The following is a 26,709-nucleotide window of genomic DNA, read 5'->3' on the forward strand; positions in this document are numbered from 1 at the left end:
TACTCAGAAAAAGATACTTTATTGTAATGTATACAAGAAAACACCATACAAAAATTGTGCCAAGTCACAGTCAGAATTTAACTATCCCTGTACAGTTGCCCTCTTGAACAGGGTTTGTAAAAGATGATTTTGGGCTCCAACAATTATGCAGTTTATCCTGGAGGAAAGAAGGTAACCAGTACTTCCCCCCAAAACAGTCATTAATCTCCAAATAGCCTTCATTTCTAATCACCGGCCCTAGACAGGGGAAGAGAAGAGAGAATTAAGGTTACTTTAAATTTATTTGAATTAGAACAAACAAGAAATGCCAAATGCCATCATGTTCCAGCATTTCCCAACAAATGTGCTGGTGCTGTCCCCTTTACTTGCTCACCCCGAACATACATCTGCATCCAATCAAATAGAAAAGTTGCACTTATAAGCATTGGTTATACCTCCAGGCATTACTACAATTTGAAACACCCACCCCAAACCAAAAATCACAAACACACTGCCAATAATTGGTAAATGCCACAAAAAGCTTAATTTATGTTGTGGAAGACTTCCAGAAACTGGGTGAAAACTGCCTCCAAGTCTGCTTTACAACCAGGAAGAGACTGTCATTTAATTCTAGACTAAATTCAAAGATTAATTTGAAGTCCAGAAATAATTTTAAACTATTGCATTGCCAAATCCCCTTACTAGGATTGTTTCCCAGGATACACAAGAGATGGTTACCTGGAATAGGTTACTTTCGGAAAGAACTTTCAGTTGGTGTTATCAAGTAATACAAGCAGTTACCCACCAACAGAAGATTTATGCTTGAGCAGTGATTATATCATAATAGCTTTCCATGCATCGACAATAGTGTATGTCAGTCATTGAGGTGTTTATGCTAGGATATTTCTTTGGTTCAGCATCCCAGGCACTTTCTTAATTGGACCTTGCATTCCTTCCCCCTCCCCCAAGATTGCAGCTTTTTCCACCCAATATCTGGAAAGGATAGCATAGCATGACCTAGGGGTTGGAAAACAACACTCTTACTCTGTACAAGCACCACAGAAATAGGACCCTGCTGCTGTGTGAATTCTCTTTATAGATTGAAAGCCATGACTGGGTATAGGGCCATGAACTGGTTTGTTTATATGAATATATATTTCACAGCAGTAATACATTTCCCTATACTCAGTTTATGAAAAACTAAAAGCACAACTTACTATCTCTAAACATTGACTCTAAGGCAGAAGATTACCTTCTCTAACTTAATTCTTCAAAGCTAAGTTAGTTCACACTTTAAAGTGGAGCCAACCATTTGATGCCAGCTGCAAAACCACAGAAACAGAGCCAAGGGCACTTCAATGTTTGTCTGGCTAGACCCTACACTGTACAAATGGACCATTAGGTGTCACAACAAATCATAAGATATTTCAGATGGTTACAACACTTCAAATCACCATTGTAACCAGACAGGTTCAATAAGCCTGGAACCAAACATTACAGAAATGTAAAACAATGTAATTTGGCAAAAACCATTTTACCCCTGCAATTATTAAAACCAAATATTCATACCATTGAGGGGGAAAATCTCCATCTCATTCATGCAGTCTAGGTCTGATCACCAATCTGTTCAATGACTGATCTCAGCCAAGGGAGCAGTACTGTCACTATAATCAGTCCCAGTACATCTGTCAAAATGTACATGTGCACACATCAGGGGAGGACAAGATTCAAAGTAGCTGTGGACTGCAACACTCCATGAACAATGGCCACTTGAGCAAGGCACTGGAGGGATAATAGTGGCCCAGTATCCTGGGATGGATTAGAATATTTAACTCAGATTCTACCACCTTTCCTGAAGTGTAGCAAAGCAAGTGCAGGGGCTCAATCTCAGGCTTCAAATGAAGTCCTTAAATGATCTTCAGCAAAAGGAACTGCGAAGTTCATGGGATCCTCTCAACAGGAAGTTTAACTGCTGCAGTAAAGTAGGATCTTGAATGGAGAATTTAGGATTACAGAAAAAGTTTGCTCTTTGTGTTCCTATTACCATCCCTCACCCCCAGGTAGATGTACATGCTGTAATGTAATGGCAGGTTTTTTTTTTTTAATTCGTTCATGGATGTAGGCGCCACTGGCGAGGCCAGCATTTGTTGCCCATCTCAATCTAGCCATTGGGTTTATTTCCCTAACCTCTAGCATTTGACTAAAGTTTGGGATCCTAAATATGCAGCAACCCAAGAGTGTACAATAGAAAATTGAGGTATATATAGTTCCATCTTAGATCTTTCAACTGTCTTACACTGGAGTTTGAGGAGGTCCCTCAAGAATAGTCTGGTAACGTTCTGGCTCAGATGGCTGTTGAGAGACAGCTTTGGTTGCTTCTGAATAGGTACTTTCAGAAAAGCCACGGTTTTTCTGATGCGAGAAATAGGTCCTTGGAGCTGGCTGCTGGTCCACTACAAGGGTTTCTTCTTTCAGACTATAGAAAAGGAGGTTACACATTGGATTGACATTATAGAAAAGTACAATTTCAATAAACCCATTGTTTCAAAAATGAGTCCCACAGGTAGATAGATCAGAGTGTTTGGGATTAAAACTCAAACATACTTTGCACACTCAATTTTCAGAGTATGAAGTTGCAAGGTACCTTCCCCCCAACTTGGAAATGATAATTAACCATCACATAAGTGCACAGGTAAGTTTAGAAACTTTAAAAATGTTTACATTCGGAACCCTAGCTGTCAAACACTTTTCCTACATGTAATCTTAGCTGTGTCAGTGACTGACCAAATATAACTGAAATTTGAAATAAAGCAATTTCTTAAACAGTGGTTAATGAAGGGGAAGCTAATAAGTCAACTGCTCCAGGGGGTACAGTCGGGTTGTGGTTGTTACCAGACTAGTAATCCAGAGGTCACAAGTTCAAATCCCACCATGGCACTTTGAATACTTCAATTTAGTTTACCAAAAAAGCTGGTGAAAGTGACCATGAAGCTATCAGTCATAAAAACCCCTCTAGTTCACTAAAGTGGAAGGAGAGGAAAGGAAGGAAACCTGCAGTCCTTACCTGATACTTCCTTTCCCAAGGAAGTATGCATTAAAACATGCAGAAAATGTGTTTCTATTTCTGATCACTATCAAGTGATCCCTGAAGACTGCAACACCATATCAAAACAACTTTCATTTATATGGTGCCTTTAACATAGTAAAACATCCCAAGGTGCTTCACATGAGCGATTTTCAAACAAATTTGACAGCCATATGTGGAGATATTAGGACAGGTGACCAAAAGCTTGGGTCAGAGGTAGGTGTTAAGGAGCATCTTAAAGAGGACCAAGCTTGGCTGCAACTTCCAGCTCATTCTTTATACACAAGAAACACTTGCTGACCTGCACAAGTTACCACTTCCAGCAGAGAAGATTAGAGAAAACAAGAAATTACCAAAAGATGCCAGTAAAAGACTTGGGGGGCAATTCTGCCAGCATGCAGCTGCATTGTTGGTGAGCAATGGTTGTGGGGATTTGGGGCTACAATTCCACACCCCTCTCTGACCTGGCTTCCTATTGGAAGCATGGAATTACTCTTTAAATATAAGGTCACAGGAAACAGCATGGAAATTTAAAACTATGTAGAAATGCAATAATTTAAGACGACCCACTGTTTCTCTCATGCTCTATTCGAACAATACTCACCAAAGCACATACATCAACAAAGCAACAAAGGCACAGAGGATAAGAAAGAGAAGGATGACGAGAAGAGTTGTGATCACCACCATTCCTCCAGTCCTTCTGCCTGGCCAAGTATCAAGATCTGTGGGCTCAGGAGCTGGAGACAAATAAAAAGGTTGGTTACAAGCTGGACACATCAACGGTGGTGGACTCCCCAAAAGGATTCTGGAATTGGCATGTGAAATAGGGTGCTGAATCCTGGAAGGGAAGGGGGTGGGGGAGTGGATTATTGACAAAGCAAAAACAATAAGACCATTAACTGCAATGTTAAGAGCTATAAATAGCAAAAATTATGGGTTCTGTAAGGATCTTGCTAGCAGGGGGTTTGCAGTACACATTTCAAAACCTGTAGGGTAAATGTGCAACACAGACCATGGGCAATTTTAATATTAAGTCTAGTCAGAAATTTACATGGTACTAAAGAGGGAAATGAGGCAAACATGAGTGAAATATTATATGCAGGCCATAATTTTCAATTGGTTTCCACCAGTAAGTTCCCAATATCTCAAAATAATGTAAAAAGGGTGTAATTGTCACTTATTGACAAGTTACTTAGAAATTTACAAAGTGTTTAGAGTTCTGTGACACCTTGTATGGAATCTATGGAGTGGTTCAGCACGAGTTCACATCTACAAACACCCACATTCCAGAGATTCCAAGACATCTCTGTGGGGCAGTGGCCAGAGTTCAGAAACATTCCACAAGGTTGGGGGGCGGGGAGAGGAGAAGACAAAGAAAATCAGAGGGAAACCTCACCAAGCAATCCAGCCCATGTTGTGCAAATGGTGGAGTGCATTATGAAAGCAGAATGTTCACATCTGGGCAATGTTGAGATTACTTGATGGTTAATACTGAAATATTTCCACAGGTACATAAACTCTTTCCCCTTTTCAAATTTCTTAATATTTTCTGTTACAAATTTTAACTAAATCAAAGTGTACACATTTGCTAAAAAGACTTGCTGCTTGGAATGCATGGACTACAAAGCAATCAAACATTATACTCGCCTGAAATATGGCAAAGTCCACAAGCCAGAAAAGTTCACACTGATTTACAGTTTAGGGGGAGGCAAGTCCATGAAAGGATTTAAGCACAAGTATGAGAATTTACAATTGGATGCATTGGGGGACCAGGAACCAATGTAGGTCACCAAGGATAGGGACGATAGGAACGAGATACAGCAGCAGAACTCTGCGTTCCTCTGGCTCTGGCCTTTGAGGTCACGAGAAATGAAAATTGGGAGCATTATAAAAGGGGCTGCCAATTCGCTATCACCCCAAGTCAAAATTACCTCCAATATCTTTAAATGGTGGAAGTGCAAGCAAAAAAGTTCAGGCAAAAAGAGGTTTGGGGTTTTATATAGGAAGCATTGAATAAAAAAATCATGGTTAAATTTGTACAAGTCATCGGTTAGGCCAGTGGGAGTATTAATGCAGTTCTGGACACCCAATCATAGAAGGATATTAGAACCTCTGCTCTGCATAGGTCTAATAATCTTTTGATTAAAAAAATGGGATCCTAGGTTTTGCAAATTGTTCAAACAGTAAGGCAAGAGGTAATGCTGAACCTACACAATCAGTGGTTCGATGTCCAACATCCAGTACTGGATGAGCAAAAATTTCCTCCAACTAAACATTGGGAACACCGAAGCCATTGTCTTTGGTATCCGCCACAAACTCCATCCCTCTCCCTGGCCACTGTCTGAGGCTGAACCAGATTGTTCGCAACCTTGGCGTCCTATTTGACAGATGAGCTTCCGACCATATATTCGTCCCATCACCAAGATTGCCTACTTCCATCTCCATAACATTGCCCGTAGCTGCCCCACCTCAGCTCATCTGCTGCTGAAACCCTCATCCATGCCTCATTACCTCTAGACTTGACTATCCCCGTTGCTCTCCTGGCCGACCTCCCATCTTCCACCCTCCATAAACTTCAGCTTATCCAAAACTCTGCCACCCATATTCCAACTGGCACCAAGCCCCGTTCTCCCATTACCCATGCTCAATGACCTACATTGGCTCCCAGTCTGGGAACGCATTGATTTTAGAATTCACATCCTTGCTTTCAAATCCCTCCGTGGCCTCACCCCTCTCTATCCCTGTAACCTCCTCCAGCCCTACAACCTTCAGATGTCTGCGCTCCTCCAATTCTCGCCTCTTGCACATCTGATTTTAATCGCTCCACCATTGATGGCCATGCCTTCAGCTGCCTAGGCCCCAAGCTCTGGAATTCCCTCCCTAAACCTCTCAAAACCTACCTCTTTGGTCATCTGATCTAATCTCATGTGGCTCAGTCTCAAATTGTTTTATAACACTCCTGTGAACCGCCTTGAGATGTTTCACTCCAGAAGGTTATTGAGTATAGAATGCATTTCTGGACATATGTAGAGGCAATAAATACTTAACATTTAAAATGGAAACTGCATAAAAAGATTGTAAAAGGTACAACATAGGGTTAGAGTAGGTAGTTCCAGTTGAAAAGCCACCACCAGCTGCTTGTCCTTCCTCTGCACTATACTTTTTAGTGATTCTATAAAGCAGGACTGGTACAAGAATCTCCTGGAAGGCAAAGCCATTGAGAGGGTAGATCTACAACTCTTGCCATTTCAGAACAGAGCCAGTTTAGGCACTGCAGGTTGGCCACTACCCAAGCCTGCTAGCCTATAGCTTTTGGTTGGGGGAGGGGAACAAGGAGTTGGAAGAAAAGGGGAAAAAAGGTGTTCAGAAAAAAAATTGTGCATTCAAATTTGTACCAACTTCTAGCACACATTAGACAAACACTACTGTACCAAGCTACTGCTTGCTGAGTCTGAACAGATACCCAATGAGGAACACTAACCTTTTAGAAGAGAGATGGAGTCTGACCAGAGCGTTTCATCTACAATTCTATTTGTGGATGTGTTTCGGACAGCATACTTGAACCTGCATTTAAAACATTAGATAGGAGTAGTTTGCACCACTAAGTAGTTTTGCCAACCTTGGTTCGTGGAACTTGAATGACCCACTGAGAATCAATGCTGAAGTATACATGCCTACAATGACACTTAAATCAAACTAGTCCACAGCACAGTAATGCTGCTACACCAATATACTCTTGCAGATACACAAAACAGCTTTTGAATCAGCTTTGGAGTCAATTATATTTATAGAGAATTAGCCAACAAAAGTGGGTGTGGGTACACACTGGTGGAAGCAGAATCCATCAGAAGTACTGCACTGAGGGAGCACTTATGTTGTACATCTTTCAGGGTACTACTATATATTGGGAAATGGATTTTTCAGCTAACATGACCATGTTGGTCCACAACACATACCCTGGTCCCACCAAAATGATAGTTTGCTGATAAAAAGGTAGATCGTGAAGGAGTACTCCATTAGCTGGAAGAATTCTTGAGGTCAGCATTATTCATTCAAGTGACTACTGACTAAGATCAAAAAACTGATTAAGTAGATATCTATAAAGTGATCTTAATTGTAGTCAAGTTGTTTTAGACAAGCAGAAAAAGTTTCTGTCTGCTTCAACCGGTACAAAACTCACACCATAGTTCCTGCTAAAGAATAGATTTTAACCTCCTTACCTGTACTGAACATCAGCATTAAGAGGTGCATTACAGTTTTCTATAAGATTGTTAACTTGATTCAAACACTGGACATCATTTCCAACCCTGAACAAATATTTGTCGATCTCTGCTTGGATCTCCGCAGGAACTGTGCTTGCCTCGAAGGCTAAAGATGTACAGGTTGGGATGTCAAAGCTTGCAGCACGGTATGGCCCAGTTTTCCCTCCGTTAGTTTGTTGGTAAGTGCTTATGCTGCCATTGCCAATATCGTTTGGGTTTGCTGCAAATGGAAAGTATTTTTAAAACTAGTCAGTTCAACTATCTTGGGTCATTAAAAGTTTTTTTTTGCACATAAGAATGATGAGTTATTAAATGACAAAGTAGCAAATTTTGAAATAGAAAGTAATATAAAGGCAAGTCATCTGCAGCTTCTAGGCTAGAGGAGACAATTAATGAATGGCTAGGATTTAAATGGAAATAGCTTGACCATTCAGGCCTAATTGAGTAACAAAAATCACTGCAGATATTATAAAAATTCTACACTATCAGGCACTGCAGCCAAGGCAGAGATCAGGGACAGCAGCATCATAACGCAGCAGCCTGCTGGCCCTACAGCCATTACTAATCTACCTTCTCCAATAGAAAGATGTTCCAACAAATTATCTATTTCCGATATTGGCTTTAGAAGGGGGCAGCACTACTTCGGATTAAGGGCAAGGAACACTCATTACTCTTCTCTAGTCTTAAGCACAACTTCAAATGCAAGACGATGACAAATTTCTGAATAGCAATTGCATAGAAAACAACTATTAAAATGGAAGAGTCAGTATCATTAAGGACTGCTGCTTTATCAGTGCGTGTTCAGCTTGTTTCTTTGGCTCCTAAATCACTAATTTTCCTTTCAAAAATTGCAGTAACTGTAGAAGATATTTTTTAATATAAATTTGTTGTACTTCTCCACCCTCAAAAGAAAACTATTTGTTGCAAAGGAAAATTTCCAGGTTGAATGTTATAAGCCACTTTGTAGTTAATCCACAAGCAGACAGAACCATCATGAAAACTCCTCAATGGCTGTTATAAACATGTAATGGTGTCTTACAGACCAGACAGGTCCCAAATTTGGTTTGCCAATGTTTGCCCAATAATAGATCTCAACCAGGCCAACAGCTGGGCTGCTGGACTCTGCCCCAGAATGAACATCTGCAACAAGCTCTGGAACCACATCCGAGCACAAGTCAACACCAAGAGGAGAAAAAGAGGGAAAAAAGCTAATGCTTGTTTATTACCATAATTCATACTTTAAGCAATTGCTAGTTTTGCTTAAGCCACTAGCCCTGTGATTTGCAATTTGAATTACTTATTACAGTAACATTGCCTCCATAATTAACTGCCAGCCCTTCAATTATCTAACAGTACATTCCATTAGTTCAAACTTGGAAATGGACAACTAAAGCTCAAAAATGTCCATTGCTACACCCATTATGTAAGAACATTGAACCCTTGGCAGGTCATCAAAGGCACCATTTAAAATATACAAGTTGTAGTTAGAAGTACTACTGTGCTGCATTTATCCATCTTTGTATATTAAAAGCTTTAAAATTTACATTATTCAAAGCTATTGAACACAAGTAAAAATGATTTATACTCAAGAGCAAATCATAAGGCTCTTTTACCTAGTCAGTGGCAGAGCCAAGATGGCCACTGAACCCTGCTCTTACATCTTTATTGTAATTTTCCCTCCATCTTCCTAAAATTGGTCACAGACAGGAAAGCCAAATAGTAAATGTAATCACTCAATTAGTCAGGCAAGTTGAACAATGGATTTGGCATGCCTGGAAACATCACTGCAGGCTTGGGAATTGACATTGCATTGATTCCATGTCCGCTTGCTTGTGTTAACACCATTTTCTGTCACAACACAAGCATGCTGATGCAATGAATGACCTCAGCACTTATCAGGTCACAAGAGGGACCATTTGTTCCAAGAAAATTTACAAAAATCAGGTCAACTGTCAATCTTTTAGGAGCACCATTGACAGGATAATCACACATCAGGTGACAATACACAAAGTAAAAGGGAGAGATTCAGTTCTCCTTTTCCCCCTCTTCAACAGCAAACTCCTGATCATGTATCCCACAGCAAGCCATTTTTTCTGGTCAGCATGGATCTTCCTCAGCCATTAATGGAGGTCTGCAGACAAAAATGAAAGCTGCAACTTTCAAAAGAACTGTTCATGCAGTCAATTCACTTGCTTTTGAGTCAACCCCACAATGCAACAGGAATGGATTCCTGGTATAATCATTCTAAATCAAGTAATTCCATTATACAAGGGAAGAAGGAAAAAGCCTGGTCATAAGTAAATACCAGAGACTACAGGCTTTACACAACATTACCATGTGAAATTAAGTGGAGGAGGATAGATTCAAGTCCATAATGACTGATCAAGGGGAAAAAAAAAAGTGAAAGCACCAAGACTCTGTTGAAACAGATGCAACAGAGTAAAAGCAGTAAGTACCATGTCCAGTTCTTTTCACAGACAAGGCAAAGACCACAGGACTAATCCAGACTGGCAGATGAACAAAAAAAACTGGACAACCTTAAGCACTTCAAATGAAACAGGACAAGGTAACAGGTTCAAATGAATAAAAGACAATTTCAGGAAATTGTCACTGAAATAGTGCTTAAACTTAGAATGGATTTCTAGAGAAGTACTGGAGACAAAACCTTCAGGTTTATTTCATTGTTAGATGCAATACATTGTTGAGACAAAGAAAGAAAGAAACCAGGTCAGGAATGCAAACAAGAGGGAAACACCCAAACAATCAACATCTTCCGTTTTTGTCCCATGCAAGAGCTTCGTTTGGATAATTCAATTGTTTCTCAATTTGACCAGGAGAATAAAAAAAAGTTATGGTAAGCAGCAGAACTCAACATTAAACATGCAAATGCACTGTCACCATTCTCCTAACCACAACATGGGCACATAACATATCCCACAGAATGGTAGTTCCACCAGTTCGATATACAGAGCTTTGTTCCCGGCAAGGCAATCGCATTGATCAGCAAACTAGATACATAAGCATGTCTCTTACCCAGCTTTTTAAAAGTCGAAGCCTATATAGACCAGACTGGTAAATTACATTTGACCCAAGCAAACAATTTAAATGTATGGTCTAGTCGGGCGCTTAAAAACCAATAGTTGGCACCGATGGTTTCAAATGCACTTGTTCTAAGCTTCAATCTCATCGAACGATATGAATTCTCACTTTTCTTTGTAGCCTACGATCGAATGGTCACTTATTGGGACTTCTGCGATTTTTAGAAAGTTGTAGTGAGACTCTGCAAAACTACATACAGATGTATTGATTTTTTAGATTTAAAATAGACCAGAGATATTTGCGAGGAGTTTTGACACGTGGAGTTACACTAAAAGAGTTGGAGAATTGGACTCTCCTTTCATATGCAGAGGGAGCAACAGGTTTATCGGAAGTAGAATACCCCACCTAACTAGTTATGGTGAGAGTTGTATTAATCGCCAACACTTACTGTTCATGGCAGCTTGTACTCCGAAAACATCGACGATATTCCCATTGGTAAAAACACAGATGGGTTTGATTAGAGTCACGGTGGTGGCAGTTCGGGGAGCTCGGATTATAGGGGTCAAGGGGATTTCTGGCTTGACGTTTATCACTACGAAAAATGGAGAAAGTTAGTTCAGAAACGTCTGATTTTTTTTGTTGAAGTTAAAAACTGAATGAAGGAAGAACCAAAACTCAAGAAGCGACTTGCATTTGAGTTCAAACACAAAGAGCTAACTTACCGACACAGAACGCAGCTGGGATCCAAACCCCTAAGAACAGTAAAGCAATCTTCATATTGTTACCGGGAGAGCTACCAACAGGCTGAACCAGCGAGTGGAAGTAAGTGACGGGCAGTAAGGTGCTCAGCTCAAGCTCAATGGAGCAATTGACCCTGCTCGTTTAACCCACCCAACCAGTCTGACCACCACGCCCTACAAACATCACCTGAAACCCATTTACCGGCTTCCTTCTTCCTCGTGCTTCATCATTTGGCATTAAATGATTTTTTTTTTAAAAACTCACAAATAGTTTAAAATATTGTTTTATTTATATCAATCGGATTATTTAAGCTTGGTTGTGAACCTGTCATTGTTTAAAGTAACAGGCTGGCCGGGAAGGGTTGGGGCTTCCAGTGAGATCGCAATCTGGGTATTTTTATTCACGCCCTCAAACATTGCAGCTCCGGCTTTGAGTTGCCTCTTTTAATAAAGCCTTAAGAAGAGACTTTTAGTTACGTGCTGATACTACACCCAAGTGCTACACTTTGTTAGTATTCATACCGAGTTAGAAAGAAAGACTTGTATTTACATAGCACCTTTCATGACCCCATACTGACACGTTGCTGAGACTATTAGTACTAGCCCACTGAAATGTTTATTTTGTTTATTTATTAAATAAACACATCTCACTGTAAAAATACCAACTCCTGCATTACAACAGATTACACTTTTTAAAAAAGGACTTCATTGGCTGTAAAGCGCTTTGGGACGTCCTGGGGTCATGAAAGGTGCTATATAAATGCAAGTCTTTCTTTCTAACTCGGTATGAATACTAACAAAGTGTAGCACTTGGGTGTCGTATCGGTGTTTTTTAACACCTTTGACCACAAGGTGATCAGCGAGTGGTCCGCACGTAACGTCCTCGAGACCCTGAGGGAAAAGGAGATGGTGGATCCTGTCGGTTGGTTCCCCGAGCAGACTGTCAATGTCATTTGGCAGAACACCTCATCGCCAGAGCTGTCAAACAAGCACCAAGACCTAGCTTGGCTGGTGGTGAGAAGGGCCCTTCCCATCAGATCCTTCATGCACTCCCGGACTCTCAGCGCCACCGCGCACTGTCCCCGAGGAGGCTGCACTGGAGACGAGACCGTCACCCATCTCCTTCTGGAATGTGCCTTTACAAAGAAGGTCTGGAGAGAGACGCAGTGGTATCTGTCCAGGTTCGTCCCAAGCAGTTCCGTAACACACGATTCTGTGCTCTACGGGCTGTTCCCGGGGACGCACATCCGAGACGGACATCAACTGCTGCTGGAAGACCATCAACTCGGTGAAAGACGCCCTTTGGTCTGCCCGAAACTTGCTGGTCTTCCAGTGCAAGGAGCTGTCCTCGACCGAGTGTTGCAGACTGGCACATTCCAAGGTCCAGGACTACATGCTCAGGGACTCGTGCACTGAGAATGGGTGTGGCCGCCACAAAGGCTCTGTGGGGAAAGGCAACTGTTTAGAGCCTTCCCGGCAGTGTATACTGAGGGGCTGAAATCAGGGAAAAACCGCTCAGGCAGAATGTAAAATTCAAATTGATGTAATGAATCTGTAATGTACCTGTAATGAATCTGTAATGAATCACCTGTATTGATTGTGATGCAATGAGGCACCCTAGAGTGTCATGAACTGTAATTATGTCCAATGTGTTCATTGAACTGTACTTGATGTAACCTGCAAATTGTATAATCTGTATTGTGTACGTTTGGAATGAGATATGACAACTGTATTGTATATATTGTTGCAAATTTTATGAATAAAGTATATTTTTGGAAAAAAAATCAGTGTTTTTTTACTGATGTGAAGTGGCTTCAGCAAAATTGACAGCATAACTCTTGTCAAGTCACAAATTAACTCTAAAGCCAAGCAATATGGGACCCCTCGGGGTAAGCTTCTCACATCTCTTGAACTCAACACGATGTGGAGTATTAACCTCAATGTGATGTTCCCCTAGATTTAGAAAGTGCTCAGGCTGTCCACTGGAGCTCCTGGGCACTGAATAAGCTCACCAGCCTTTTTAATGTTATAAGAAATGACATACTCCCACCTACCCTCTCTCCTGCACAGGGCTCTCTCCTGGTGGGCAGAGTGTAATTCACAGACAGGCATAGCCCAAATTCTAATTGGGTGTTGGCTGTGTTTTTCATTGTACACTTACCAGTATTCAACTGGTAATGAATGAATAACTGCAGCCACAGAGACTGCTGAGTGTTACAAGTTCAATGCTGGAGGCAAGAAGCACTTATACTTCATTTGTGTCAGTCCCAGAGCATAAGTAGGCATTTTCTGAATGAAATGGATATTTGGAAAGGCTAACTTGTAAATACTCCTCCATCTTTGGTAGCCTGGACTTGACAACTGATAAGAGTGGGAGTAGACAACTTGCTCCCAAACCAAGACGACTGCCTGTCCAGCCAGCCACCAGGAGGTACTTGGTGTAATCCCTCCAATTCTTTTCCTCTCCTGCAAGGAAACACCACAGCCTCCGCTTGGCTCCTTCCCACTGGACATCACTGAGCATCTTAGGGAAACCAACCTATGTTTATCCCTCACTCCAAGGCTTCATGTTTTAGAGTTCTAATGATCAGCACAACTATGCCATGTGGTAAACTGTTCAATGGGGAATGAGAAGAGCTGTACCCTATTTCACCACAATGACATCCTACACAAGTGAGTGACAATGTGTTTCAACCTGGATTACATCATTTCAGTATGTGTTCACAAAGAAATGGAGAAAGGTTTGGCAAACTACTATTTTGGCAATTGGATGATAATACTTGCCTCAGCATGATTGAGCTAGAAAGGGATAATCAGCCAGATTTCCAGCACCTGGTCACCTCTAGTTCACATGTATGGGTTTCTGGTAAGGGTGGATTAGCCTTGCCTGTGATACCCCACCCCCCCATGTTTAAATAGCCTGCTGACTCTCACAGGCCAGGCTCATACATGAAGAATGGTCACTGGAGCAAGGAACAGGCAATGCCTGTGGAACCATATCCTGGCAAGCGTTAGTGCCTTCAATGGAAGAGAAAACTATGAGGTTAGAGTGTAGAAACGTGCAGATTCTTTAGCAGAATAGGCAATAGGGAGCTGAATAAAGCTTCAGAAAATAGATGACTATACTGTAGAAACATGCTGAATCAGGGACAGCGAGCTGATTTTTTTCTTGGACTTCAATCAATTCAGTCCTCTGGTTTAGAGTAGAAACTCTGATGACTATACACCATTAATGCCATTGATTATGGCAGCACTTAAATTAAAACAGCACTCAGGAATTAGTGTCCACTAATTCACTAGCTAATCGGATCATATAAAATGCAATGTGCCCACTGAATGTGGATATAATGTGTTGGGATTTTGTCTGGTGCATTCTTCTCTTTTGGAAAGCCAATTGGTAGGGAGATACATGTTCAGTAGAAAGTCAGAAATAGCCAAAAAGACATTATTGTTCATTTATAATTTTTTTAAAAGGGATACTGTGGGATTAGATGATACAGTGTTAGTACACCGCTGGCAAGTTTAGAGATTAGGTTATTTCAGGTTTTGACTATCTCAGCAGTTTTCAGTAGATAGTTTTTGTAGGTTAGTGATCGGTTGATGCCCAAGTAGACACAGTGAACATCGTGTTTGAGAAGCTGACTGTTTAAGATGAGAGTGAGTTCACGAGAGGCACTAGCATTGTGCAAGTGAAAGCTCGAGGAGACAAACTTTATGGTACTTGGCTAAAGACGCCATTTCAGGCACTACTCCGCCATAAGTTTCATGCCATTAATGAGTGTGGTTTCCAGGTGGAAATGCTCGAGTAGCAAAGGCACTGTCACAGGGTAGATGAATTACTGCAATTTGGTTCCAGGCAGATTGTTTATGTACAGATTAAAAAGGAGTAGTACTGGAACTGATCCCTGAGGGAGGCCATTGATTTGGTATTTCCATGAACTGGTGAGGTCGGCCAAGTGTAGTCTGAAACATCAGCTCCGTGACAGTAATCCAACCAAGCAGGTGGCCCAATAAGGCTCTACCTGGGAGCAACTTCCTCCAATTTACGCTCATCTGTTCTCGCACTCTCCTACTCAGTTGAGGAATATTATGCTCCTGTTTGGGCTCACTCACCAGACACTCTGTTGGTGGATCATCAACTGCATGCTAATATTCATCTTGTGTCACGCATATTGCACCCTACTGCCCTCTCATGATTACCAGTCCTCTGCAACATAGCTCTTTGTTGTCCAGATGCAGTAGTAAAATTGATGAAAAGACTTTGTGACAAAATCATGTTGCCAATTCACTCTGATTTGTTCTATCCTTACCAATTCGCTGGCATGAAGAATGTACAGAAGTTGCTCCTATAAATCACCAAATCATTTCCAACCTTACAGGATGTCAACCAGATTGCTACTAGCCACTTCATAGTTGGATGCTTCTCAACCACTTTTGAACTGGACAGGGACAATGCGCCTCAAATCTTCACCAATAAGCCCTTCATGAAAACGATAAATGTCCTTAAGGACCAATACCACCCATGTGGCACGTCGTTGAATCGTACCCACTAACTAAATTATCTGTAGGCCTACATGCTTTGCATGCTGGCGATGTCAATGCTCTGAGGTGGCTGGAATTATATGCTGAGTTTGCACACACTAAATGATAATAATAATAATTATAGTACAAAAGCAAAATACTGGGGATGCTGGAAATCTGAAATAAAAACAGAAAATACTGTAAAACACTCAGCATAGCAGACAGCATCTGTGGAGAGAAACAGAATTAACATTTCAGGTCGATGACTTTGCACCAGAAGATGTTAGAGATTAACAGTTTTTAAGTAAGTATAGAGCCAGGAAAAAGGGGGGCAGTGAGGAAAGAACAAAAGGGAAGTTCTGTGATAGGGTTAAATGACAAAAGCAAGGCAAAAGGGGGTGGCAATGGGACAAGTAAGGAAACAAAAGATGGGTTCAGAGGAGGTGTAAATGGTTATAGCAGAATAACGGAGGGGGAGGGAAATATGGAAAATCTGGCAAAGAGGAGAAGGCTCCCGTAGTCCGGGAATGTGGTGGAGAAAGGTGGGTAGATGCCAGGGGTGTGGACCACCCCGCTGGCTGTGTACTGATAGGGATCCCCACCCAAGCTCCAGCCCACACCTCCTCCAGTCCCACTTCTGATGAAAGGTCATCGACCTGAAAGTTAACTCTGTTTCTCCCTCCACAGATGCTGCCTGACCTGCTGAATAATAATAGTGCACTGTCCTTTCATCTCTGGAACATGGGTTTGAATTTAGCCTAGACTGATGGGATGAAATTGCCTTTTCTTTGTTGGCTGTGAGATTAAATTAGTCTGGGCAATATCAACCCAGTTTACAACTGAGCATTAATTGGCAATCTCAATAGTGAGGTCAGATGGATTGATCGTGTGGGAAATGAAAAAAAATCATTCCGGTGTAGTAGGGAGGTAGGGCTCATCTAAATCTGGCTCATGGTGTATTGGCATACCCTTTACTATATAACAGGGTCTAGACAGAGTAGATAGAGAGAAACTGCTTCCATTGGCAGAAGGGTCAAGAATCAGAGGGCTTAGATTTAAGGTGATTGGCAAAAGAATCAAAAGTGACATGAGGAAAAACTTTTTTACACAGCGAGTGGTTGGGATCTGGAATGCACTGCCCGAGGGGGTGGTGGAGGCAGATTCAATCATGGCCTTCAAAAGGGAACTGGATAAATACTTGAAACGAAAACATGTGCAGTGCCTCGGGGATAGGGCGGGGGAGTGGGACGAGCTGGATTGCTCATGCATAGAGCCGGCGCGGAGTCAATGGGCCGAATGGCCTCCTTCCGTGCTGTAACCTTTCTATGATTCTATGATTCCAACAGCACTTCCCCAGTACTGACACCCCTCACCTTGAAGAGCACGAAATTTCCCAGGATAAAACAGGCACTAATGGCAACATTTGTTATTTGACTCTTTGCTTATGAATGCAGCACAAGCTGTTCAAATCCCATTGACCGGAACGGAAATCCATGTAAGTCTCACAAGAAAAAGGCCCATCAGTGTTACCGCAGATCCAACACGCTGCACCATTCAGTCATGGATTATTGATTTGCAGCTATGCCCATTTCCATGCCTAACAAGTTCTTATCTCACCCATGCCATCCATAAGAAGCCACTTCCTGGACAGTCTCACAGCTGCTTGATCAAGAGCATCATTGGCAGGGACCTGGCAACAGCTCATCTCCTTGCCTGCCATTTAACAAGGGGAAGGTGAATGGAGTTCAAAAGTTTGGGACAAATTCTCCCCCCCCCCCCCACATATATATAATATATATACACACATGTAGAGCAGTAAATATTCTATTGAACAATGTATTTCTGTAAACATTTGATTAAGAAAACAACTCAAACAGGTACATGCAGGATATCACCTGAACACAACTGGAAACTCCACATTACACCAACCTTGCACTCTTAACATATTTTTGTGTGGTTTGGTAACCTGATACAAGGAGAAGCTGGTTGTACCAGTTTATAAATGGATGAAACATAAAAGGGGAATCAGAATTAATGGCACATTCTTTTCATACCTGTCTGAATCCCTGAGAGATACATTTATATTATGCTAAGAGATCTTGGGAAAGCAGCTTCAAATGCAAACTCTTTTACCTGGTGTTGCCATTCCTAGCAGAGATCTGTTGGAAACTGGTAACCTGTGAATTCTCATTGATAAAAGCAGGGCCTCTGATTCCAAATTTTACATTTAAAGAAAGAACTTGCATTTATATAGCGCCTTTCATAGAATCATAGAAAGTTACGGCACAGAAGGAGGCCATTCGGCCCTTCGTGTCCGTGCCAGCCGAAAAAAAGCTATCCAGCTTAATCCCACTTTCCAGCACTTGTTCCATAGCCCTGTAGGTTACAGCACTTCAAGTGCACATCCATATACTTTTTAAATGAGTTGAGGGTTTCTGCCTCTACACCCTTTCAGGCAGTGAGTTCCAGATCCCCACCACACTCTGGATGAAAATTTTTTTCCTCACTTCCCCTCTAATCCTTCTACCAATTACTTTAAATCCATACCCCCTGGTCACTGACCCCTCTGCTAAGGGAAATAGGTCCTCCCTATCCATTCTATCTGGTCCCGGCATAATTTTAGATAACTCAATTAAATCTCCCCTCAGCCTCCTTTGTTCCAAAGAAAACAATCCCAGCCTATCCAATCTTTTCTCATAGCTAAAATTCTTGAGCCCTGGCAACATCTTGTAAATCTGCTCTGTACCTTCTTCAGTGCAATCACATCTTTCCTGTAATGTGGTGACCAGAACTGTACACAGTACTCAAGTTGTGACCTAATCAATGTTTTATACAGTTCTAGCATAATCTCCCTGCTCTTATATTCTATGCCTCAGCTAATAAAGGAAAGTATCCCATATGCATTTTTAACCACCTTATCTACCTGTCCTGCTACCTTCAGGGATCTGTGGACAGGCACTCCAAGGTCCCTTTGTTCCTCTACATCTCTCAGTACCCTCCCATTTATTGTGTATTCCCTTGCCTTGTTTGCCCTCCCCAAATGCATTACCTCACACTTCTCTGGAATGAATTACATTTGCCACTTTTCTGCCAACCTGACCATTCTTTGATATCTTCCTGCAGTCTACAGCTTTCCTCCTCACTATCAACCACAAGGCCAATTTTTGTATCATCTGTAAATCTCTTGATAAATCCTCCCACATTCAAATCCAAATCATTAATATATACCACAAAAAGCAAGGGACCTAGTACTGAGCCTTGTGGAAGCCCACTGGAAACAGCCTTCCAGTCACAAAAACACTCGTCAACCATTACCCTTTGCTTCCTGCCACTGAGCCAATTTTGGATCCAACTAACCACTTTCCCTTGGATCCCATGGGCTTTTACTTTTTTGACCAGTCTGCCACGTGGGACCTTGTCAAAAGCCTTGCTAAAATCCATGTACACTATATCAAACGCGTTATCCTCATCGACCCTCCTTGTTATCTCCTCAAAAAATTCAATCAAGTTAGTCAGACACGACCGTCCCTTAACAAATCCATGCTGACTGTCCTTGATTAACCCATGCCTTTCTAAATGATGATTTATGCTGTCCCTCAGAATTGATTCCAATAATTTGTCCACCACCGAGGTTAGACTGACCGGCCTGTAATTACTCGGTCGATCTCTTTCTCCCCTTTTAAATAACGGTACAACATTAGCAGTCCTCCAATCCTCCGACACCACGCCTGTAGCCAGGGAGGATTGAAAAATGATGGTCAGAGCCTCTGCTATTTCCTCCCTTGCTTCTCTTAACAGCCTGGGATACACTTCTTCTGGGCCTGGCGATTTATCTACTTTCAAAGATGCTAAACCCTTTAAAACTTCCTCTCTCACTATGTTTATCCCATCCAATATTTCAGACTCCTCCTCCTTAACTACAATGTCTGCATCGTCCCCCTCTTTTGTGGAGACAGACGCAAAGTATTCATTAAAAACCGTACCCACATCTTCCGCCCCCACACACAGGTTACCTTTTTGGTTTCTAAAAGGCCCTACTCTTTCCTTAGATATTCTCTTGCTCTTTATGTATTTCTAAAACATCTTTACCTTGACTTTCCTTGCCAGTACTTTTTCGTGCCCTCTCTTTGCTTTCCTAATTTCCTTTTTAATTTCATCCCTGCACTTTCCATGCTCCTCTAGGCTTTCTGCAGTAATGAGCTCTTGTTTTCTGACGTTAGCTTCCCTTTTTGCTGTATCCTACCCTGTATGCTCCTTGTCATCCAGGGGGCTCTTGATTTGGCAGTCCCACTCTTTTTCTTTGTGGGGACGTGTTTGTAATGAACCCTCAAAATTTCTCCCTTGAATGCCTCCCACTGCTCTGATGCTAATTTACCCTCAAGTAGCTGTTTCCAGTCCACTTTTGCTAAATCACTTCTCAGCTTAGCAAAATTGGCCTTTCCCCAATTGAGAATTTTTACTCCTGTTCCATCTTTGTCCTTTTTCATAACTATGCTAAATCTAACTGAATTATGATCACTACCACCAAAATGCTTTCCCACTGATACTCCTTCCACCTGCCCAGCCCCACCTCTTGTTGGGCATGTTAATTACTGGCCAAAAAAGTTCTCCTCAATGCAATTTAAAGTATTCTGCGCCCTCTATTCCTTTTACACTGATTGTATCCCAGTTAATATTAGGGGAGTTGAAATCCCCTCCTATTACTGCCCTATTGTTTTTGCAGTTCTCAGAAATTTGCCTACATATTTGCTCTTCCTTCTCCCTCTGACTGTTTGGGGGTCTACAGTACACTCCCAAAAGTGTGACTGCCCCTTTTATTTTCTATAACTTAACCCATATGGCCTCATTTGATGATTCTTCTAACATATCATCCCTCCTCACAGCTGTAATTGTTTCTTTAACCAATAATGCCACCCCCCCTCATTTTTTTATCCCCTTCTCCATCTCATCTGAAATCCCTGTAACCAGAAATGTTGAGCTGCCATTCCTGCTCCTCTTTAAGCCATGTTTCAGTAATAGCTAAGATATTGAACTTCCACGTGTCTGTCTGTGCCCTTAGCTCATCTACCTTATTCACTAGACTCCTTGCATTGAAGTATATACCTTTAAGCACTTCCAAACTCTTTTGTTGTCTATTTTCTACCCTTTGTTTCCTCTGCCTTCCAAACTCACTTACTAATTTTTTCTCTTCCATTTTCAGCTCTGCTTCTCTCCCTTCTGAATTTATGCTCAGGATCCCATCCCCCTGCCATGCTAGTTTAAACCCCCCCCCCCACTAGCACTAGGAAACCTCCTCGCGAGGATATTGGTCCCAGCCCCGTTGAGGTGCAACCCGTCCGGCCTGTACAGGTCCCATGTCCCCCAGAACTGGTCCCAATGCCTCAAGAATCTAAAGCCCTCCCTCCTGCACCATCTCTCCAGCCACGCATTCATCTGTTCTATCCTCCTACTTCTCTACTCACTAGCATGTGGCATTGGGAGTAATCCGGAGATTACTACCTTTGAGGTCCTGCTCATTAATTTCTTTCCTAGCTCCTTAACTCTGCCTGCAGGGCCTCATCCCTCTTTCTACCTATGTCATTGGTACCAATATGGACCACGATCTCTGGCTGCTCACCCTCCCCCTTCAGCATGTTCTGCAGCCGCTCAGTGATATCCTTGACCCTGGCACCAGGGAAGCAACATACCATCCTGGAATCATGACTGCGGCTGCAGAAACGCCTGTCCATTCCCCTAACTATTGAATCCCCTATCACTATTGCTCTCCTGACCTTTCTCCTCCCCCACCTGTACAGCTGAGCCACCCATGGTGCTGCGGATTTGGCTCTGGCCGCATTCCCCGGAAGAACTATCACCCTCACCAGTGAATACTGGTTAGAGAGTGAGATGCACTCAGGGGACCCCTGAACCACCTGCCTGGTCCTCCTTGTCTGTCAGGTAGTCACCCAGTCCCTCTCTGCCTCCACTCTCTTAAGCTGCGGGGTGACCACCTCCTGAAACGTGCTATCCATGTAGCTCTCAGCTTCGTGGAGGTACTGCAGTGACACCAGCTGCTGCTCGAGCTCCGAAACCCGGAGCTCAAGCTCCTCCAGCAGACGACACTTCCTGCACCTGTGGCCGTCCAGGAAAGGGGAAACGTCCTGGACTTCTCACGTGGCACAAGATGTGTATTCGATGGGACTGAGGTGTCCTGCCATGCCTCGATTTATTAGATTACTAACTCAACTTAACAGAAATAAACTAAGAGGTTAGAAAAAACACTCATCAATCAGTTCCGTCCCTTGTGCTGACGTCACTTTAGCTGTTTTTCTTTCTTTGTTTTTGTTTTGTATGCCCCTCTCCACTCTCGTACTGGGCTGGGGCCCCTCTCCACTCTCGCGCTGGGCTGGGGCCCCTCTCCACTCTCGCGCTGGGCTGGGGCCTCTCTCCACTCTCGCGCTGGTCTGGGGCCTCTCTCCACTCTCGCGCTGGTCTGGGGCCTCTCTCCACTCTCGCGCTGGGCTGGAGCCTCTCTCCGCTCTCGCGCTGGGCTGGGGCCTCTCTCCACTCTCGCGCTGGGCTGGGGCCTCTCTCCACTCTCGCGCTGGTCTGGGGCCTCTCTCCACTCTCGCGCTGGTCTGGGGCCTCTCTCCACTCTCGCGCTGGGCTGGAGCCTCTCTCCGCTCTCGCGCTGGTCTGGGGCCTCTCTCCACTCTCGCGCTGGTCTGGGGCCCCTCTCCGCTCTCGCGCTGGGCTGGGGCCTCTCGCTGCCCTCGCGCTGGTCTGGGGCCTCTCTCCACTCTCGCGCTGGGCTGGGGCCTCCCTCCACTCTCGCGCTGGTCTGGGGCCTCTCTCCACTCTCGCGCTGGTCTGGGGCCCCTCTCCGCTCTCGCGCTGGGCTGGGGCCTCTCGCTGCCCTCGCGCTGGTCTGGGGCCTCTCTCCACTCTCGCGCTGGGCTGGGGCCTCTCTCCGCTCTCGCGCTGGTCTGGGGCCTCCCTCCACTCTCGCGCTGGTCTGGGGCCTCTCTCCACTCTCGCGCTGGTCTGGGGCCTCTCTCCGCTCTCGCGCTGGGCTGGGGCCTCTCTCCGCTCTCGCGCTGGTCTGGGGCCTCTCTCCACTCTCGCGCTGGGCTGGGGCCTCTCTCCACTCTCGCGCTGGGCTGGGGCCTCTCTCCGCTCTCGCGCTGGTCTGGGGTCTCTCTCCACTCTCGCGCTGGGCTGGGGCCTCTCGCTGCCCTCGCGCTGGGCTGGGGCCTCTCTCCGCTCTCGCGCTGGGCTGGGGCCTCTCTCCACTCTCGCGCTGGGCTGGGGCCTCTCGCTGCCCTCGCGCTGGGCTGGGGCCTCTCTCCACTCTCGCGCTGGTCTGGGGCCTCTCTCCACTCTCGCGCTGGTCTGGGGCCTCTCTCCACTCTCGCGCTGGTCTGGGGCCTCTCTCCACTCTCGCGCTGGGATGGAGCCTCTCGCTGCCCTCGCGCTGGTCTGGGGCCTCTCTCCACTCTCGCGCTGGGCTGGGGCCTCTCTCCACTCTCGCGCTGGGCTGGGGCCTCTTGCTGCCCTCGCGCTGGGCTGGGGCCTCTCTCCGCTCTCGCGCTGGGCTGGGGCCTCTCTCCGCTCTGATGCTGGTCTGGGGCCTCTCTCCGCTCTCGCGCTGGGCTGGAGCCTCTCTCCACTCTCGCGCTGGGCTGGGGCCTCTCTCCACTCTCGCGCTGGGCTGGGGCCTCTTGCTGCCCTCGCGCTGGGCTGGGGCCTCTCTCCGCTCTCGCGCTGGGCTGGAGCCTCTCTCCACTCTCGCGCTGGGCTGGAGCCTCTCTCCGCTCTGATGCTGGTCTGGGGCCTCTCGCCGCTCTCGCGCTGGTCTGGGGCCTCTCTCCACTCTCGCACTGGGCTGGAGCCTCTCTCCGCTCTCCCGCTGGTCTGGGGCCTCTCTCCGCTCCTAGGCTGGTCTGGGGCCTCTCACCGCCGCTCTCGCGCTGGTCTCAGGCCTCTCGCCGCTGCTCTGGGGCCTCTCACTGCCGCTCTCGTGCTGGTCTCAGGCCTCTCGCCGCTGGTTTGGGGCTTCTCGCTGCCATCGCTGCTCTTTATCCCCGCTCTGGCCTCTCTGCTCTCGCCGCTGCTCTCGCGCTGATCTTTCATGAACTTAGGACGTCCCAAAGTGCTTTACAGCCAATTAAATACTTTTGAAGTTTAGTTACTGTTGTAACGTAGGGAAACACAGCAGCCCTAATTTGTGTACAGCAAGATCCCACAAATAGCAATGAGATAATGACCAGATAATCTGTTTTAGTGATGTTGGTTGAGGGATAAATATTAACCAGAAAAAAAGAGAACTCCTTTGCTCTTCTTTGAAATAGTGCCATCGGAAGACAGGGCCTCGGTTTAACATCTCATCCAACAGATGGCACCTCCGACAGTGCAGCACTAGAATGTCAGCCTGGACTTTGTGCTCAAGTTCCTGGAGTGGGACTTGAATCCACAGTCTTCCGACTCAGAGATGAGAGTGCTACCACTGAGTCACAGTTATACACACGGTAAGCACAGTAGTTAATTTGTACACAGTAGTATTCAACAAACAGCAAATGGGATGAATGCCAAGTTAATCTGTTTTTGGTGGTCTTGGTTGAGGGTGGAATGTTGAGCAGGATGCCAGGAGAATTCATTGCTCTTACAATACTGCCCTGGGACTTTACTGTTCAACTGAACTACTTGCACACGCAGTCAGGGTCTTGGATTAACATGTCATCCAAAGCCTCTGACAATGCAGCACTCCCTCGGTATTGCAGTGATGTATCAGCCTGGATTACACGCTCAAATTCTGTGTGGGGCTTGAAGCCACCATCCTCTGACCTAGAGGCAAGGGTGCTACCAATCGAGCCAAGCTGACACTTGAAAGCTAACTACCATATTTCTGCCATTGTTGGCACTCTAATGAAGCAAAAGTGCAACAAAACATTGGAATACCATGTCTCCTCCACTACCGAATGCTTAAACATTCAAGCAGTCCAGTTTAATTTGATGTTAAGTTCCTTTGTGTGCATGGTGCGTGTATGAACCGGAGATGAGCTTCCGACCCCATATCTACTTCATCACCAAGACGTTCACCTCCATGACATCGCCCATCTCCACCCCTGCCTCGGCTCACCTGCTGCTGAAACCCCCATCCATGCCTTTGTTACCTCTAGACTCGATTATTACAATGCTCTCCTGGAAGACCTCCTACCTTACACCCTCCGTAAACTTGAGCTCATTCAACACTTTGCTGCCCATATCCTAGCTTGCACCAAGTCCCATTCACCCCCAGCCCTGTGCTTGCCGAACTACACTGGCTCCCGATCTGGCAATGCCTCGATTTTAAAATTCTCATCCTTGTTTTCAAGTCCCTCCATGGCCTCGCCCCTCCCTGTCTCTGTAACCTCCTCCAGCCCTACAACCCTCCGAGATCTCTACGCTCCTCCAATACTGGCCTCTTGCGCATCCCCAATTTTAATCGCTCCACCATTGGCGGCTGTGCCTTCAGCTGTCTCGGCGCTAAGCTTTGGAATTCCCTCCCTAAACCTCTCCGCCTCTCTCTCCTCCTTTAAGACAATTCTTAAAACCTACCTTTTTGATCAAGCTTTTGGTCACCTGCCCTAATATCTCCTTGTGTGGCTCGTTTTCAAATTTTGTTTGTTAACGCTCCTGTGAAGCGCCTTGGGATGATTTACTATGTTAAAGGCGCTATATAAATACAAGTTGTTGTTGTGTTGTTATGTATGGTGTATGTGTGTGTGTGTATGTATGTGCATGTGTACTCTGGTGCAGTCCTGTATACATGCCAACATTTGTTGACCCAAATTCTGGATAGGTAGAGGCAGAGGCGGGAGTGACTGTACAAGGAAGGAGTACAAAGCAGATAAATGTGCACTATGTAGGTGCGTTCCAGCTTCCCCCTCCCACCATTTTTACTTGCCTAAATTCAGGCACAGGAAGGCCGCCTGCCCCAGAGGATCGGGGATCTAATTTAAATGGCAGTCTCATGTCCCGATGACACTGGGACGTGCACACCATTTTAACCACAGGACCCACATAGGCCCATGCGGTTTCCGACCCATCAGCAAAAGCTGGCAGCAGCAAGAATCCAGGCTACAGGAGGCCCAGGTAAGTGTTCTTTTTAATACTTTTACAGGATCCTTGTGGGCCAGGAGGAACAGGCGTGTTTCTCCTGGCCCCACAGAGATACTTCGGGCCTCTCCTGCCCCAGATTGCTCTCCCAATCGGGGACTGGCCGACTGTCCACCCCAATCCGTACTTACCTTGCCGGGGACCATTTCTGCGGGTGGCCTGACCCCCTGCCTCCCCCCCGCAACTTTGACCGCCGGCAGTGACATTAAGTCCGGCTGGCTGCAGGTGGGAGTTGGATTTGGGGCATGCAAATGAGAAGCAGGAGTTAAAATGTCCCAAGCCTTACGTTCCGGGTGGCCGGAAGGTTCAGCGCCTGCACTCCTGATTCCCACCCAGAGTTAAAATCGGCCCTTAAATGTCTTAACCGACTTGATTTTAAAAGAACAGTAAAATATTTAATATTTGATCAAACCATCTAATACAGTGCAAGCTTGTTTGTTCGAACTCTGTTACAAACCTCCACAACAAATGGTTCCCAGTCAGGAGAAGTTTCATTGCAATCATAAAATCTGCAAACATACAAAGGTTTCATTCTTTTTTGTCTGGGTTAAGTTCACGCCCTTTTGATCGGTAATTTTATCCCCTTTTGCTTCCTGACCTGGCACATCTGCAGCCACAAGGGCAGGGGTACAGCCAGATCTCAGACCACCGTCAACACCCATTGTAGCCAGGAGGCAGGAGGCATCAGGGACCACCCAGGTCTAAGTTACACCACCCCACACAGCATGCTTCAGACCACGAACTGAGAGAAGCAGGACTCGGATGGTCATTGCACAACCCAAAGGCAGGAAACTAACTCTTACTTGGGTACAAGGTCAAAGATGCAGTTGCCCTCTCATCCCTCACCCATGTGGTCATTTTATCTTGTTTAATCCAGACAGTGAGCGTCAGCAGGCTACTTGATTGTGGAAAACATCACAGCTGAGCTTGATCCTGCCACCTACAG

The 26,709-nt window shown here is 44.8% G+C and overlaps 1 protein-coding gene across 2 annotated transcripts; it reads right to left on the reverse strand.

Moving 5' to 3' along the window:
- LOC137335002 (uroplakin-3a-like) lies at positions 1-26,709 on the reverse strand. Of its 2 annotated transcripts, none has more exons than XM_068000092.1 (7): positions 26,567-26,709; positions 10,814-10,957; positions 7,285-7,546; positions 6,546-6,628; positions 3,669-3,801; positions 2,276-2,455; positions 1-237 (listed from the first exon to the last, which is right to left on the reverse strand). In XM_068000092.1, the coding sequence occupies exons 1-7, from the start codon at positions 26,619-26,621 to the stop codon at positions 225-227; spliced, it is 870 nt and encodes a 289-aa protein (XP_067856193.1). In that variant the 5' UTR covers positions 26,622-26,709; the 3' UTR covers positions 1-224. The 2 variants fall into 2 exon arrangements, with proteins under 2 accessions (XP_067856193.1, XP_067856192.1); XM_068000091.1 differs by lacking the exon at positions 26,567-26,709 and adding an exon at positions 11,088-11,298.

Source organism: Heptranchias perlo, chromosome 18 (assembly GCF_035084215.1).
Source record: "Heptranchias perlo isolate sHepPer1 chromosome 18, sHepPer1.hap1, whole genome shotgun sequence".
NCBI classification, from domain to species: Eukaryota; Metazoa; Chordata; class Chondrichthyes; order Hexanchiformes; family Hexanchidae; genus Heptranchias; species Heptranchias perlo.

Bases quoted from the DNA above. Each gene is read 5' to 3' on its own strand.
- LOC137335002 (XM_068000092.1), bottom strand. From the start codon at position 26,621: ATGACCACATGGGTGAGGGATGAGAGGGCAACTGCATCTTTGACCTTG. The intron at 10,958-26,566 runs GTAAGAGTTAGT...CATTTTTCGTAG, and splicing joins ATCTTTGACCTTGTACCCAA to TGATAAACGTCAAGCCAGAA. The intron at 6,629-7,284 runs GTAAGGAGGTTA...TTTTAAATGCAG, and splicing joins AATGCTGATGTTCAGTACAG to GTTCAAGTATGCTGTCCGAA.